Raw genomic sequence first — 19,063 nt, 5'->3', positions numbered from 1 at the left:
GAAAAATTATTTTTTAAATGTTTGGAATTACTTTTTGACTTTGTCAAAGTCTCCAAAGTTTTTTAAAATCTGTTTGTAGTTTACATAATTCTAATTAACTAGAATGTCAGCATCTATTGGATTATTTCAATGTTCAAACCATGACTGTGGAGTTGTGTAAAAATTTACCAATTTTGACTCTGCCTTACCATCCAACTCCAACTCCTACTCCTACTCTGACCAGGGGCAGACTTGTTACCAAAATAAACCCAGAAATTCTGATGTCATCACGTGACCTTAGAATAAAAGATTCAATAAATAGAGTGCTAATAAAGATAGAACATAAAAACTCTTTTTTCCAAAGCTAAAAGACTCCTTTAAGTAAAAGTGAACTACACTTTACACCAACTTTTAAATATATAAAGTAATTACACTGCATGTTGTGGCATTACCAATAGCAACTTTTAGAGAATAAAGGTGTTTGCTAGCACTTTCAATAGCATAAAGCTACTGCTATCAGATATTAAGCTTTCGAATTTCTGTATGAAATTAAATAAAGTGCATGGATGGAGTACAAAAATGAATTTAAAATTGAGCAATGTTCTAAATTAAGAACGGCAATATGAATGATGTAATTTCCCTAAATATATACATCTTACTATTGCTCACTACGTATATTTGGGGCAATTTTAAAGAGGAGGTGTGCCTTTCAATGGTGCATCAAAAGCACGTCTCCTCTTTAAAATTAATGCAGGTGGTTCTGCATCCTGCCTTAAAAATTTCAATTGCCTCCAACCATTTGAGGTGTTCTGGGTGTGGGGTGGTAAGGATAATACAGGCTCCGGTGAAGTCTGCCATAATATCTGGGTCCGTTGCGTAAGTGCAGAGGGCCGTTGTACCCCTATTATGTCATATGTCAGATTTATGTTGTTTTATCCTGAACCCTATTGAATGTTTGGTGGAGCCAACATACAGCATTTCCCTATTCCATCTTTCGTCTCTGATAGGGATGCTATAAATGCCCGGTAGTCTGTCGGGGTTAGGATGATCTTTTCCATTATGCAGTGTGTTGAAAATGGATGGGCATCTCCTGTAGGCAATATTGACCTGACAACTCTTGGCAATTGTGGTGTACAGTGATTTTAAATGGGGGTTAAAAGTGAGGGGATCCTCTCCTTATCTTCCTGTTTATCTTTTGGTATTTCCGTCGAACTGGTGGATGCTTCTTGCATACGTCTGTGGCATTCACAAAGTCTTTGTATAAGGTTGTTGTAACCATGGGCCATGGTTATCTCTTCTATACTTCTTACTTCCTGTGCTAGTGTTTGTGGAGTAGAAGAATGCATGAACATTCTCTTAACCAAAGCCCTGAATGCCGCTATTTTGTATGGAAAAGGATTACATGACCCAATTAGAATATAAAGTGGAGATAGCACTTGGTTTAAGATAAACAGACGTGTGTCTGACCCTTCAATTATGATATCTATGTTCAAGAAGTGGACCCTGGTGGGACTGTGTTGTTCCATCTCAATGAACAGCCCATATAGATTGTCATTGCATCGACAAACTGTATTAGATTTGGTGCTGTCCTCCAGAAAATAATGATGTCATCTATGTATCTTTTGTACAGGAGTATATTGCAGAGGAAGCGTGATAGGGTTCTGTTTTCCAATCGTCTGACCACCATTTCACAGAGGTCCCCGGAAACTGGACTGCCCATGGGAAGACCTCTACACAGCATGTATATACTCCCATTAAATTGATATACAGAACTATAACACAAGTGGGCTAATTTGAGTATGTGTTGGTACATTGCTCTATCACTCGCTTTTTATATATTCATGCCAGTGTGATGCAGTTAAGTATCCAAAGTAAAATAATAACAACTCATAATTATTTATTTTTATTTTATAACTGTTGTTTTTTAAAATATTAAGATGATTTCAACGTGTTAAAATAGTCTAATTAATTACAGCAGTCATTTGTTTTATTATTAATATATCAGGTTTATTGATCTTTATTTATATAATCTTTACACTTGTCATCCTCAGAGAAATGATCCTTGCACCTGCCAAGCATGGAAGATTGATCGTTACGTTTTATGTCAATTACTTTGTTCTTGTGTTCTGTTTGTTTTTTGCACTCATTTTCTGTTAGGCATGTGCAATGCTGTTTTCTCCCCCCTTCTAAATTTCATTAGATATGCTCAATTTTCATCAGAGAGCATAGACATTATCACTTTGATTCCACTATATCTTGAAAATGAAGTCATGGATTCCCATTTTGTTTTGCATTTTTAAATTTCTCATTGCAGTTAATGAAAAATGACAAAGTTTTATCAAAATAATTTAATCAAATAAAAAGAATGAACACAATTCTGTAAACTACATAGAAGAGGCTTTGCTAATGCTCTACCTCAAAAATTATTTTTTTTAACAAAATTTTATAATAGATGGCACCACATAAAATTTTTTAAACCTTTACACTTTTGCTGCCAATTAGTGCAGTTTTGCATCATGTCATCTTTGTCACAGTATGCTGATTGCATAATTTGATGTCATTTATACACTGGAAGTTTTTGGTAAATTGCATGTGCATTTGTTTTCAGATTATTACTACCCAGAAGTGTAAAAAATATTTTAGAGGTTATAGTTTATTGCTTATTTCTTACTTTCCATCACATATTTGATTATAATGACTTTTGTCATTTACCCGCATATAAGACGACCTTGCATATAGGACAAGGTGTGACTTTAAAAATCAAAATAAAGAAAATTGGATTTATTAATACAATTCTAATTTTATCTCGTTTAATCACAAATAAAATATCAAATGCACATATTGTCTCGCAAAACTTACTGGCATTTTGAACTTTATGGAAAAGTCTTGTAAAATCAACAACATAATTTTGTTCATGTAAAGCTGGACAATCGGGAACCTTTTTTTTTTTGCCAATTCTTAACAGTCGATTCCACTCTCCGTCGATTACACAGTTTCTCCAAATCCTCATTTCTGAATAATCATCTGTTTTCACATGGGAATGGATTAAAAGTTATATCGGACTCCTGTGTGATTTTGGAATTTCAATCTGAGATTCAATTCAAAAGCTTTGCTTTTCCTATTGCTATTTGTCTTTACTCTTGACAATATATAAGAACAATTGAAACAATCCAGATAAAATAGTTTTGTTTTTAAATACAAGAAGATAAGCATCCAGTAAAAAATGCAAATACATGGTTCACAAAAATTATTTGCAAAAACGCAAAGAATCTTTCGCTTGCACATATAGGACGTCCTAGGAATTTGAAGCTGTGATAAATGAATAAAAACCTCTTCTTATATGTCATTAAATATGGTATGTTCTCAAATAAGTACTGTAACTCAATTTCACATCATCACATAATTTTATAAAGGTTGCTCGAACTGAAAAATTTTTTTATTCTTACTTTTTACATAAAAGTAACATACTTCATGGAAAAAGAATCAGCATATTCATTGTAACCGTTTGATCAGTCCAGTTTTTCTATTGTCTTGGTTTTGTAATGCCATTGTTTTCTGAGGTAGGGTTGTTGTCTCTATGCTCAACTCACCCTGGAGGACTAGCCCAGTCCTCCAGGGTGTTTGAAAACAAAGTCCTCAGGAAGATCTTTGAACCCATGCAGGATAGCAGAATTGGTACATGGAGAAAGGTGGACAATGAGGAAGTATATCCCAAAGGTGACAACTATGACATCATATAAATTATAGCCAAGGGACACGCCAGATGGGCACTACATGTAGCCTGTACTGACATGAATTGATATGTACTGTACATGGAGTGCTGGCTGTATGTACAGTAAATGACCTGTTGGATGTCTTCTATTGTAATGGAAAGATGGACTAGATGATTTATAGAATGGATGTACTGCCAGGGTGGATGGAAGAGAGACGAGACAAGAAAATGGAAGGTGATTGCCATGGTGGTTAAGGGCCCAAGAGGTTGAAATGACCATTGAATAATAATATTCATTGCAACATTTTTTTTTATCAATGGCAGTAACAAAAGTCTTAAGTAGTATAGAATACTATTATAGTGAATTGATAATGTGAAAATACATTATAAAAAAATGAATGGTTTGTTTTAAAATGCAATGTTTTAATTATTTGATTTTATAGAATAATGCAATTAACAATAATTTTTGTAATTTATAATAACTGCAGCACTTTTTAATTTAATTATATATTTTTGATAGTGAAATCTATGGAAGAGAAAAGTATTGATTGTTTGGCCTAATTGTATTGGAAATACCAAGGAAGTGGAATATGTCTAGTAAAGGTGAGATATTTTAAGTTTGTTATATTGATTAACTTAAACTCAATTATTTTCAAATATTGATCAATGTTTTAATAGTTACTGATGTTTAAGAATGGTTTTAGCAAAGTTTGAAATTGTTGAATTGTAAGAAAGATCCAATGCAACTTTTAAACTTCATTTATCTTTAATAATTTAAATGTAATTATTTTAATTTAATAATTAAAAACTTATTTATACTATATATGTGAAAAAAATCAATTTCTGTTAAATCTAACAAAACATGGTCATCTTGAAATCCAGAGGAGTTCTTTTATCCTACAATTCTTACATATGCATTTTCATTACATCTTCATTTACTGAAGAAAGACAAAACATTTTCATTACATATGTTTTGTCTTTCTTCCATGTATATAACACATACACAGTATGTCTACTAAGTTTAGCAAGGATTTTTTAAAGAGAATAGAGTGGCTACCCTATCTGTTGGTGACCAACAAGTTTTGTTGCAGGAATGTATGAATGTATTGACTTGTTACATGTGCCATTTCACAAAGATCAGTAGTCATTTTAATGCCATGTATAGTTGAATGTGACTGGGTGGAGAACTTTTGTCATGGAACTTTCAGGTATTAAAGTTTTGTGGTAAAGCTGGTAAAACTGCATTGCAAACAGTTTTATTGATGATTGCAGCCTACTGCCTAGGATCTGGCCAATAAATTCCAATCATCTGCATGGATTGAAAAAAATTTGCCATGGCCAAAGAAAGTTTTATTGCAGAAGTCTAATGTGAAGATTATGATGATGGTTTTATTTGAATGGCAGGGAGTAGTGCACAAGGAATTTGTACCAGCTAGACAAACATTGACCTTCATATTCTACAAAGCATTGTTGCAAAGAATGTGACATCATCGCCACCTGCCGTAAATAATTGGGCTACCTTTTGGATATCCAAAAGGTAGCCTGATTATTTACGGCAGGTGGCGATGTATTGGCTTAATGTTATCGGGTTTAGTACAATGTTTATTTGAATGTGACATCTTATAGACCACAGTTGGCTAAATCAGGTGACTGGTTCCTGTTGCACGATAATGTTCCTTCTCACATTGCAACATCTATCAAGCAGTTTCTTTTCAAAAATCAAGTTACAATGCTTAACCATCCTCCTTAGTTGCCAGATTTGTCTCCTGCTGATTACTTTCTATTCCTTAAAGTGAAGTACCAACTAAAAGAGCATCCTTTTGACTTTTTTGATATCCAGGCAAACATAACATACATACATACAAGAAAGACATTGGCCATACATGAAGTGTTTAGCTGGCAGAAAAGAGGGTAAGGGAAAGGGGGAGAAGGAGGGAGAGGAGATAGACAGTAGAGAAAGGTAGGATCCCTCTGAACGGCATACATATGGCTACAGTACCCTCTATGTTTGATGTTGGTGTGCAGTTTTTATGCTGCAAGGCTGTAGTCCCCCAAAGGGTCTAAAAGAAAACCCGAGTGTAGCAAACACCAATAAATGAGTGCTGCCAGGAATAGCTAAGTGTAGAAGTTAGTGCCAAGTGGCTGTTAGTAGGAAGACTTATATCTACTTAATACTAATAAAGCTGAACACAATTGCAAATCTTAATACTACTTAACAGCTGTACAGACAGCATGAAAAGGAAACGAACACAATGACAAACTAGACGAGACGGACAGGCAAGATCCGAATTGTTTTTCTTTTTTTTTATTTATTTTATTTTTAAACATTAACTTACTCACTAACTAAACTAATCTACTATAAACTAGGACGAACCTAACCAGAGGACTAAAGCTAACAAACCCTAATCTAATTTAACTTAACCTATCATATTCTGATTGAAAACCAAGCTGAGTCCCTAATCTAACTTACAATTAGGACTAACCGAATTTAGACTGAAAAAGAAGACAGAAAAAAAGAATTAAAATACAAAGTTAAAAGGCAGCTAAATGCTGACAGATAAAACAAAACAAGGAAAAGCTAATTGCCATCTGTGCTCCTGGAGTGAGTGCTCTCAAGAGCCTCACTAAGGGCTATAAATGTGAGTAGAGGATGGAACATTACAATCTCTCTGCACTGGATAGGATCATTTCTTCCTTATGATTAATGCACGTACTATGTAATCCAGCCTTAAATATCTCCATGGCTTTTAGCCATTTCAATTGCTGTGTGTTGTAGCTGGGTATAATGATTTTTGCCACATGCAGGTCCGCTGTTATCTCCTCTTCTGATGCGTACGGTGCTAGGGCCATAGTGTATCTTCCATGCTGTATGTCTGATTCATGCTCTTTTAACCTCACTTTTAACGCACGTTTCGTGGAACAAATATATGTTAGTTGTCTATTGCACCTGTGGTCTTCTAGTGGTACCGTATATACTCCCGGAAGTCTTTTGGGGTTTGGTGGGTCTTTGCTGTTGCTTAATATTCTGAAGAGACTTTGACATCTTCTGTGTGCTGATGGAACATTGTACATATGTGAATGAGTTGGTGTGGATTGCAAGGCCAGTTGTACCCTTCAAGAATAGCAGCTCTCATTAAACTATCCCTAATGTGATTGTACCTATTCCAGCAAAAAACTAAATAAAGTAATGTTTGGTCCTCCTGAATACCACAATTGCATTGTGGATTGTCCCCAAGGTTAAATCTATGTAAGTATTGCTTAAAGTTGCCATGTCCTGTAAGTAGCTGAGTGAGGGTGTAACTAGGGTAAAAGTGGCGAAGAGTCACAGTAGTGTCATCCTTGGGGATGAAAGTGTAGGTGAGCCTACCAGTGGTGTCATGGTCCCAGCTGTCATGCCAGAGAATGAAGATTTGCTTCTTGACATGATTGTTGATGTATGAGGTAGGAATGTAACTGAAAGTACTAGTGACTGAAGACTTTGCAGCTTGTTTGGCAAAGATGGTCAGCTATCTCGTTTCCAAGAACCCCCGCATGACCTGGGATCCATTGGAAATCTATTCTAATGTTGTTGTCTAAGTGTCTGAGAATGTGGTGTATGAGTTTAAGTGGCTATCAGAGTTCACAATCCTGTGTAAAGCTACCTTACTGTCAGAATAAATGCAATAGTGTAAGTAGTGTCTTTTGTCCTTCCTATGCCTAATGTGAATTAAGCTCATATAAATATAACAAGAGTACTAAAAGTTTGTTCTAGTTACTGAGTTCTACAGTGGAATACAGAAAGTGTATGACTATGCCAAGCAATGCATAGACTTGGGAAAGAAATATCTTAAAGGATAAATGATAAACAATTTATTTCCTTCACATATGTATTTTATATTAAATCAGCTCTAAAACTTAGTAGACACATGGTGTATATATACTAGCCTCAAAGATCAAAAATGCTCAGAGCAGCAAAAAACCAGAACACATTGTGGCTTTACAGAAACTGGCACAAGAAAAACTTTTGTGTCCTGCTGTCTGGCCAAAAAAAATGTAAGCTATATATCGTCAATATATTCATTAAAACATTATTAAAATAAATTTATGATTAGTAAAAATTTGATGTTTTATTTTAACAGTTTCAGTGGTCTTTTTAATCTGATATGAAAAAAATGTTAATGTTAATATTCATTAATGCATCTTTTTCTTAAAATAAATTAATAAATTATACAGTTTAATAATTTCTTTAACAAAATAAAGACCAAACCCTTTCAATATTCCAGCATATCGTTTTAATATCTTAAAAACATTTTCAAATTCTTTAAGTGATCATTCTCAGTTATACTCCTAATGAATCAAACGATAAAATTTGAAATTACGCAAAACGAAAATTCAAAAAGCAGTTATACAATTTTACATTAACACGTAATATGCTTAAATAATCACAATAAATAAAAATAAACTAATATGAATAAAGAAAATTAAATAACAAATAACAAATGTTATGCATCCAGTAAAAATTATCACAATTAACTATGCCGCTTATATAGATTAACATAAACACTTGGTGAATAAGAACATTGATAGTTCGGTCCTTGCTGCTTTTGTCAAACAGCAAGATATCACAGTTTTCTGGGATCAGGCATTGATTATCAAAGCTACAGGATCCAAGCATGCGGTGAAACATCTAGAAAAATTAGAAATTCACAAGGCGCAGTTTGAACACACACTGCATCAATCATAGAGATGCCAATGGATTATCATCGGCCTGGAAGTCCTTCTATGATAAATTGACTGGATGTTTAGCAATTGGTTATTTGTTATTTAATTTTCTTTATTCATATTAGTTCATTTTTATTTATTGTGATTATTTAAGCATATTACATGTTAATGTAAAATTGTATAACTGCGTTTTGAGTTTTTGTTTTGCGTAATTTTGGATTTTATCATTTGATTCATTAAGAGAATAACTGAGGATGATTGCTTAAAGCATTCAAAAATGTTTTTATGATATTAAAATGATATGCTGGAATATTGAAAGGTTTTGGTCTTTATTTTATTTATTTTGGTTCCAGTAAGCAAGTATTTATTTATTTATTTCTTTAATGTAAAATATTCAGAATATTATTATAATTATTATTATTATTTTTTTTCATCAAAAAGTTATTCTTATAAAATTTTTCAATTCATGATATAAGGTAAATTTAAAAAATTATAATATCAATGTTTCAGTATTTTAGGTCTATGTAGAGCAACAGTTCTTAACCAGTGTTCTGCAAACTTAACCTCGAGTGTTCCACAAAAGAAAAGATTTTAAAGTTTTTATTCAAATTTATTTCCATTGCTATATTTATAGATAATTCCATATTTCTGTTTTATTCAATATATTAAAGTTTATTAGTTTCATAGTTTCCTGAGAATAGTAAACATGGAATTGCTTATCAATTTTTGAATGTATTGATGCTAATGCTCTGTGTAATAAAAAGTATATGAATGGTATTCTGTAGCCTCAGAAAGGTTTAGAACCACTGATGTAGAGTAAATAAAGCAGTGAATAAAATAATTGTCATTGACATCATCATTGTTGATTTAGAATCATTATATAGAAAAGAGGAAATTAAGTGAAATTTATCACCTTTCAAGGCACAAGTTTAAGCAGTAGTAATGACATCGATTAAAAATATGGATTGACATAAAGAAAGCAGAAAACAAATAAAACTGATGTGTATGTATATTTGCCTTTAGTGGTTTCTGGAAAAATTGCAATGGAGATAAATATAGTTGTGCTTATCCTTTGAAACTGATTTTTCAATTCAAAACAGTAATCTGTGAGTTGTTTGCACAAAATTATGGTAATTTTTTCTGTATAGAATGTTATGATAAAAATAACGAGAAAGATGAGTTATACCTTTAGAATCAACAGACCTTACTGTTACAGATGAATTGAAAAGTAGAAGTTGTCAAAATTTAGTGAATTTCAAAAAATGAATTTCTTATCTATATTTTCTAGTTATGGAAATATAAAATATATAGATATATTACAACATTTGAATTAATGTATTCCCAAAAATGATTCAAATATCAGGAAATTTTTCTCATTACTTCTTATGAGAAAAATTTAGCTTGTTCTCATTTCAATAAAATGAGAACAAGCTAAATTTGAATGAGAAAAAGCTAAAAAATGATAAAAAATGAGAAAAGCTAAATGATATCTCCAAATACCACTAAAATGATGAAAAATTATATTTACCTATCCAGCCATGATTTTAGCATGATATTAAACATTGCAAACTCCAGTTACCTTACTTATAAACACTTAAGATCATGAAAATATGTAAAATGTGGTACTGTGTTATTCAATAAACAAAAACAGCTTAAGTTTACAAAAAATTGTTTAATATGAAATGTTTTCTACTTCAGTTTGAATCATCCTCAGCATACATGTAAATTGAATGTTGAATAATAAAGCTGAATATTTACAAGATTAGAATGTATTTTTTAAAATGTACAAAATAGTAAAATTAGGATGTTAAACTTAATGCAATAAAAACAATAAAAATGTTTAATAATAAAATAAAACGTAACTATTGAAAATAACTGTTCAGTGATGAAAGTACCTAATCTATGTATATAATCAAGACGAGTTGATGATGATGATGATGACGACAACAACAATAATAACAACTCTCCCGTGGTCACATCTGGTTGTGGCGGGAGAGCCCAGTAATTTTACTGATTCATAGGGCAGTGCAGGCTGGAGCACAAGCTCCTGGTAGGGACACCCATGCCAGTAAGGTCTATGGGGAGAAATGAAGCTAAGAGTGACCACACCCACATTCTGTGGAGATATTTATTATGGTAATAACCAGATCAAAGTGTGATACCGGCTTGGACGTCGCCCGGGTTAACAAGGTCCGCATTCGTGGGTTAGGCAGAGGCTCACGTTCGAAAAATAGGCCACAGTCTCCCTTAGTTACCGGTGGCGAAAGCAGCACTGGCCCAAGCATGGCTACTGCAATGCCCTCAACAGATGTGAGGAACCAACCCAGCCTTGGTGTTTCTGTGGCAATGCATCCACAGACCACAAAGGCTGGAAAACCACGCCAACGGATGAAATGGACAGTAGAAATAAACGAGTTTATCATCCGTACTTACTACGCCATCACAAAACTCGAAACAAACATGACAGCATACAGACAACAACTACACCATAGATTCACACAACAGTATCCTCATCTCACTGTCACCGAACAAAGGGTTGTTGATCAAAAAAGAACAATTATACACAACAACCTTATTCCACAAACAACACTTGAACTTATCAAACAACAGGTTGCTGATCAAATACAGTCAAACCTGTTTTTATGCGCTCTTTTTATGTGCGATTTTTTTAATGCGAATTTTTAATTTGTGCGGTATAGTTGGCGACTAGTCTTGTGCGATTCGTCATGTCTTACGTTGACTTATTATAGCTAAATAAACTTATTATAGCATAAATGCACTTATTATAGTAATATTATTGCATGAATATGCGAAAAATGAAATAATTTACTTTTTAAGTCAACAAAACACCACCTGAACAAAAATATGTAAAACAGACGATAGACCAGACGATGCAGTCAAGTGCTGACATCTGTTGTCAATAAATTCTATTTCGTACGGTTTTGAGTTATTTTCTATGTGAGACTTTTTTTAATTGTGTTGCGAAAACTATTATTTACAGCCATTCGTGAAGTTTCGTGAGATTTTTTTTATGCGTTTTTTTTAATGCGGTCCCTATCCCCCACATAAAAACAGGTTTGACTGTACATCAACAGACAGAAACATCTAACATTAATGAAGATCACGTAACCTGTCAGGATAATCCAGCAACAAGCATTGATAATAACACACATACAACAATTACCACTAATGATACTACAGACACTTCCTCATCCATCACTGATAACATAGACATGGATTTAGTTAATATGCTCTCACTTATATTTCAGGAAACACTCACTAAATATACAGGCACAGATCCCACACAAAGATAATGAATACCAAAAATCAACACAAGAAACATAGTAGGAAAAACACTAAATTATGTAAACACTCACGTACTACCACACTACATTCATTCAATTTCTACACTCGCAGACATTCATACATTCATACAGTAGTGACACACCATGGACTGAAAATGCAATCGCAGACAGATACATACAAATCACAGTTCTATCACAAGCCTGCCTGGCAGAGAAGAATAGAAACACAAATAAATGACATTAGACAGCAATTAGGCAGGCTGACACAATACACTAAAAACAACATAACACCCAAATTAAGGAAACAGCTCAAAAACATTTTCAAGAAAATAAAAACACACACAAAACATGAACATCACAACACACGCATTACAAAATACATTGATACACTAAAACAAAAACGTGCTGCCAAAGCACATAGACACAAACGATACAAAACATGTACACTACGAAAACAACAAAATAAATTATTTACAAACAATGAAAAACTCTTTTACAGACAAATTAATAACAAAGCAAACACTGATACACAGCACAGTGGCACACCAACAGAAGAAGAACTCACAACATATTGGTCTTCTCTTTGGTCCAGTGCTGTCACGCACAATGCTGATGCAGGCTGGATCAAGGAGAAGAACAGAAACTTGCACAACATACCAACTATGCCCTGTGTTGAAATAAACATACATGATTTCCAATACACTGTTAACAGAACACACAACTGGAAGACACCTGGTGTAGACAACATTCACAATTTCTGGTACAAAAAGTTTACATCACTGCACCAGGAACTAGCTAAACACCTAACACACATCATCATCAATCCACAAGAGATGCCAAATTTTTTTACCCAGGGCATCACCTACATGAAACCTAAAAACAACAATACCACAGACCCCACACAATACAGACCAATTACATGTCTTCCAACACTCTACAAATTATTGACATCCTGTATTGCAAACAAAATATACAAACATGTTGAAGAACACGACATTCTTACAGAACAACAAAAAGGTTGCCGTAGAAATCACAAGGGATGCAAAGAACAGTTACTCATAGATTCAGTCATTCTACGGCAAGCACACAAACAACACAGAAACATACACATGGCATATATAGACTACAGAAAAGCATTAGACAGCGTTCCACACAGTTGGCTGCTACATATTCTACACATGTACAAAATATATCCATCACTCATTGCATTCTTTCAAAACACTATGCAGCACTGGAGAACAACACTACATCTCAGGGTTAGTAACACTTCCATACAAACAAAGCAAATTTTTATTAGGCGAGGAATTTTTCAAGGAGATTCCTTGAGTCCTCTCTGGTTCTGCTTAGCCCTGAACCCATTATCCAACATGTTAAACAACACGCAATATGGTTACATATCAGACAGAAAAAACAACACAGTTTACACTGTCACATCTCATGTACATGGATGACATAAAACTTTATGCATCCACACAAAAACAACTTCATCAACTCCTACAAATCACACATTCATACACCAAGGACATACAAATGGAATTTGGCCTAGATAAATGCAAAACACTTCACATAGAAAAAGGAATCCTGAAGAAAGAAGATTTTGCACTTGGAAATGGAGACATTATTGAATCCATGGAAGAGGGCGAGCTCTACAAGTATTTAGGATTCCAACAGGCCAAACTAACAGAACATACACAAATAAAGCAAAGATTAATTAAAAAATACCAAAGTAGGTTAAATGCTATTCTCAGAACACAATTAAATGCAAAACACACAGTTAAAGCAATAAACACATATGTCATCCCAGTACTCACATATTCTTTTGGAGTTATACATTGGACTCACACAGATCTTGAGCAACTCCAAAGGAAAACATTAACAACACTTACTAAGCATAAACATCATCATCTTAAATCCGCCACAGAAAGATTAACCCTTCCACGTAAAGATGGCGGACGTGGCCTGATTGACATAGTTAACCTTCACTACAAACTAGTGATGTAACGAATATTTGGTTACTACCCAGTATTCGGCCTATTCGGCGAATACTGGGTAGTAACCAAATGATTAAATATTCAGTATTCGGCCGAATAGGCCGAATACTGAATATTTAATCACTATTCGGCTGAATACCGAATACCTAAAAACAGGAGTAAGAAATAACAAAAACACAGTATATTAATCATTTTTGTAACTTTTATTAATGCTGAACATTAAACTATAATTATTAAAGTTAATAAGAAATAGCATCTAACTCTAGTATTAAATTATTTCGTAATTAAATAATATTATAACCTTTATCTAGCCCAACATCTTATGGCATTGATGGCGTGTAGGTTAGAATGTATCGGGCATTAATGTTATTGTTTAGTTAATTATGTTATATTGTATTCACGTATATTTTAATATTTATACGATATATTTGAACTGTTCCACAACTGGGGAGAAACTAGACCATATTATGTCACCACTAAAGTATATCCTTAGGGTATTATTCAGTCTACAAATACGTAGTAAAAACAAAATTTTAGTGTTTAATTAAAGAGTTAAAATGATCGATTGCAAATAAAATAACTTATAAGTTATAACTTACATCTAAATACCAACAACTGCCGAATCATAGCGGGCTATTTACGGCTATTACATAAATTATAAACCAATTTGGCACTAGAGGTAGACGTTAGGCTCCATCTCGTATTAACTTTAATAATTATAATTTAATTAATTAATTTAAATAATTTAGACCTAATGGAAGAAAAAATCGTAGTGACAGCGGGCCAATAGAGAGCACGGTGCGCGATCTTTGCCATAATGCGGTTTGCGCGCCAATTTTCATACATGCGTTAATCAAGCTGAATAGTTTGGCCGAATATTCGGTCATTCGGCAACGCTCCTAGCCAAATATTCGGTATTCGGCTGAGGCTGAATATACTATTCGTTACATCACTACTACAAACAAATACAGTCACTGCGAGAGTTTTTCCACAAAAAACAAGAAACATCACAATTACATAAAGCAGTAACTCTAGCAGACTCAAATAACACACCATTAAACTTACACTCACATCATATGGACACAACACAACATATAAAAAGCATAGACACCGTTAAGCAATCGTGGGCTCGAAAGGCACTCCATGGCAGGCATCCTTATGATCTTGTCCAGGATTTTGTTGACAAAACTGCATCAAACAGCTGGTTAGCACGGGGATACCTCTTTGGGGAGATGGAAGGATTCATGATTGCCATACAGGATCAGGTCATAAATACTAAAAACTACAGAAAACACATACTCAAAGATGCAACACTCACAAATGACACATGCAGAAAATGTCACATCATGCCAGAAACTATACAACACATCACTTCAGGTTGCAAGCTCTTGGCACAGACAGATTATTTACACAGACATAATCAAGTAGCAAATGTAATATACCAAGAGCTTGCAAAGAAACACAAATTAGTAGACATCCACGAACCATACTACAAATACATTCCACAGACGGTATTGGAAAACAACACGCACAAAATGTACTATGACAGAGCCATAATCACAGATAAAACAATTTACAACAACAGACCAGACATCACACTCATTGACAAACACAATAAAATCACATACATTATAGACATATCCATTCTAAACACTCACAATGTACAGAATACATTCACTGAAAAAATCAGCAAGTACACAGAATTTGCCCAGGAAATAAGGCATCTGTGGAGGATGGATAGGGTGCTTATTGTACCTGTTGTTCTCTCCTCTACAGGTGTTATACCACACACACTACACAAAAGCCTGGGCACATTACAATTGAATAGAAACACATACATCACACTACAGAAGGCCACTATATTGAATACACGTCATATTGTGAGAAAATTCCTGAATACAGACACACACACTGATACACTTCTTTAATTTCTGTTTTGGTTACTATGCCTTGACTTTGGTCCGGCACAGTACACGGCCACCGGTGTTAACCGAGTATATCTCACTTAACCCAACATAATAATAATAATAATAATAATAATCAGTGCAGAGTCCAAATGGTTAGGAGTTGAATGTTGAAATTTGGTACACAGTTAGGGTACGTCACAAGAACGCACGCAAAGAAGGGATTTTTCGAAATTCCTCCCCATGGGGGAGAGGGACAGGATTAAGGCTTAACACTTCCATCAACAATGGAAGTGTTAGGTAACAATAGAAGCGTTAGGTAACAATGGAAGTGTCAACAATGAACGTGTCAACAATGGAAGTGTTACGTAACTATAAGGTTTACTATAACTTAATAATCTCTGACGAAGATCGCGGAGGCTATCGAAAACGTTAGTTAAGTGGTCGTTAATGTTAGTACTTAGTACCGGAAATTCGAAAAAAGGCTTAAGAAGGTATAATGGACATCATATGTACTGGTATGAGGATTGTTTCTTTAATAATCTTAATTTTTGCTAAAACAGTTAGGAGTTGAAAGTTGAAATTTGGTACACAAGGTACCACATTTAAGGACCAAAGTGTTAAGTAACAATGATAGTGTTAAGTAACAATGGAGAACAAGAGAAAGCACCGTGCAAGATTTATGGGCGCTGGAGGAAAAAAAAAAGAAAAAGAGTAATATGTTTGAACATATTCGATTTTCAAATTTAAACAGATTAGTTCGGTTTTTGTCAACCTTTCTTCTTTAGAACATTCGATGAAAATCGAACGATATAATCAGAACATGTCGTGAAAACCGAACAATATTAGAACATTCGATTTTTTAAATTCGACCTTTCTTTAGAAATATTTAGTTTGTTGATGAAATTACTCTTTTTCTTTTTTGACTATAACGTAATAATCTTAGTCTTCACTAGCATTACTTTTGCCCGAGCAACGCCGGGCCTACCTGCTAGTTATAATGATAAGAAATTAATAAAACTAATTAAAAATTGCAGGTTTATTAGAGATTTAAAATTTATTAATTAGCTTGCTACATAAAAGATAAACTAAATTGCTGGCATTCTATTTTTATGTTCTATTTCATTTTAAAGAGGCTTAACTGAAGAGGACTATTGAAAATAGTCAAAAACATTCTTATTTTATTAAATTTAGTTTGTTGCTGGAAATACTAAGGTGTTTGATTTTATTTTTACGTTTATATTCCAGGAAGTTATTTATTTTACTAAATTAATGAGCGAGTTCAAGCACAATCTGTGCTATAAGCATCATGTTGAATAATGACATTAAAGTGTTTGCTTAAAAGATTCATGTGTATCTGTTCTGGAAATCTAAGATGTAAATAATTGAGGAAATTCAGAAATTAATATCAACTTATCTCAAAAAACCATGGTATTATCATCCAAGACTCTGATAAAGATAAGTTTTGTGAGCCAAGATTGGACATTTGGTTTTATTTCAAGTAGAAAGTCAAAATAATAATAGCTATTTTGATCTTTCATCTACTTTACCAAATAAAATTCAGTTTTGTCGTTAGATATGATTTTTATCCTTGTTCAAACATAAAATGCATGACAGAGATAAATTATCTAATGGAGAAACTAACTTGAGTATATTAAGGCTTAAACATACATTCATAAAAACGAAGGAGTCCATAAATATCTTAAAATTGATAAACATTTTCAAAACTGAATTCTATCTTCACATCCAGTTGAAAACTGAGTAACTACATAGGGGCTAACTGTAATGTTTTACACAACTATCCAGCAAATTGTTTAATAAATAAAAATAAAAATGTTTTTAATGGCCTTCTTCAGTTAACAAAAGAATACTAAAAATAGTAAAAATAGTTGTGTAAAACATTACAGTTAGCCCCTATGTAGTTATTCAATTAATTTTATTTTTATTTATTAAACAATTTGCTGGATAGTTAAAGGTGGCATTTATTTATTTAGTATATTAACTTCAATAAAATTTAGTAGTTTTACACAACAGTTGTACATTCAAATTGATGAAGATTTTCTATAGTGGTTCAAATTGAAATTTGTTTTCAAATGTCTTTATTCAAGTGAGACTCAAATGTTTTGTAAACATTTATCAATTTTAAGGTATTGCTTTATTTTCATAAAACATATGACTCACTAATCAATTAACTGTTGTGAATAATGTTTAAGTGACGAATGTTTTCGTTACCCCTTCTGGGCACTTCTTTGGGTCTTTTCTTAATTCAAAACAGGCTGGCCGTTGACATTCAAATATAAATCAGAATCGTATTTAGGGGCAATACATACACAGAAGTTCTCTACATTCCAACTCAACCTGATGTTCAATCTTTACACATCTTACAGAGAATGCATGCACATAACATATTCGAAATCCATACCATTCGATTTATATTCAAATGGCCAGCCTGTTTGAATTAAGAAAAGACCTGAAGAAGTGCCCAGAAGGGGTAGTGAAAATGTTTGTCACTTAGATATTATTCACACTGGTTAATTGGTTGATGAGTCATACATTTTATATACATCCTGGTATTGTGCAGTTAAATATTTTCATGAGTATTTTCTGAAGCCTTAATGTTTATCTAAGGAGTTGGTAAGCATAGTCAAGTAGTAATAAACACATTATATATTTGTCAACATGGACATTAATCATTAACAGGACAATTATACTGGTGTTAAGCATTTACACAAGAATGAGGAAATGTTTTCTCTGAAAACATTTCCTCATTCTTGTGTAAATGCTTAACACCAGTATAATTGTCCTGTTAATGATTAATGTCCATGTTGACAAATATATAATAAATTGAATAAGGACAGTAAGGCAATAATAATTAGTAATAAGCACACTTTACACTGGATGAAAGATATGAATATCACTCACTAAACCAAAAATCCTGTTCATAGATCAAAAAGTTGAAGTAAAACATGTTTCCAATTGCCTTGAGCAACCATCTTCAGGTTAATGTTTGTTTTTCTTCAACTTTTTGATCTGTGAGTTGGATTTTTGGTTTTGTGAGTGATATTTGTAGTCAAATAGTGTAATTTCAGTACTTTTTAGCAAAGTTTTATTGTAGTTGCTAAGAATTAACCTATAAGCTTTAAATATTAAACTTGTTGGAAATATGTATTGTAAAATAATTAACACTCCAGTGTTGCAGCATTACAATCATGATTTGTAATTAAGATGTACTTGCTAGTACAGTAGTGCATCGATTATCCGACTTAATTGGGGACTGGGGTTGGTCGGATAACCGAAAAGTATGAAAAAATACATTATTAGTATAGTGTATTAGGCCTGATTTAAGTACTAGCCTCCCTTTCATGGTCGAGCCAGTGCTGCCAGCTAAAACATGCAAAAATTTAACAAAAATAATATTAAAGTAGCCAAGACATAACCAAATATTGTAGCATCACATCACTAGCAAACGTT

At 33.3% G+C, this 19,063-nt stretch overlaps 1 protein-coding gene across 3 annotated transcripts in view; it reads left to right on the top strand.

Moving 5' to 3' along the window:
- Positions 1-19,063, top strand: part of Scm (Polycomb protein Scm) — a 117,393-nt gene that overhangs the window by 24,514 nt on the left and 73,816 nt on the right. For all 3 annotated transcript variants that reach the window (XM_067262618.1, XM_067262617.1, XM_067262619.1), the window contains exon 2: positions 4,212-4,294. In XM_067262618.1, coding sequence (XP_067118719.1) covers positions 4,282-4,294 — 13 coding nt within the window. In that variant the 5' untranslated portion in view covers positions 4,212-4,281. The remainder of the gene's footprint in view (positions 1-4,211; positions 4,295-19,063) is intronic.

The sequence above is a fragment of the Centruroides vittatus genome, unplaced genomic scaffold (assembly GCF_030686945.1).
Source record: "Centruroides vittatus isolate TY-2023 unplaced genomic scaffold, ASM3068694v2 contig_150, whole genome shotgun sequence".
Classification (NCBI taxonomy): domain Eukaryota; kingdom Metazoa; phylum Arthropoda; class Arachnida; order Scorpiones; family Buthidae; genus Centruroides; species Centruroides vittatus.
Note: the sequence above shows the minus strand (reverse complement) of the source record. Positions and strands in the feature narration are given on the sequence as shown.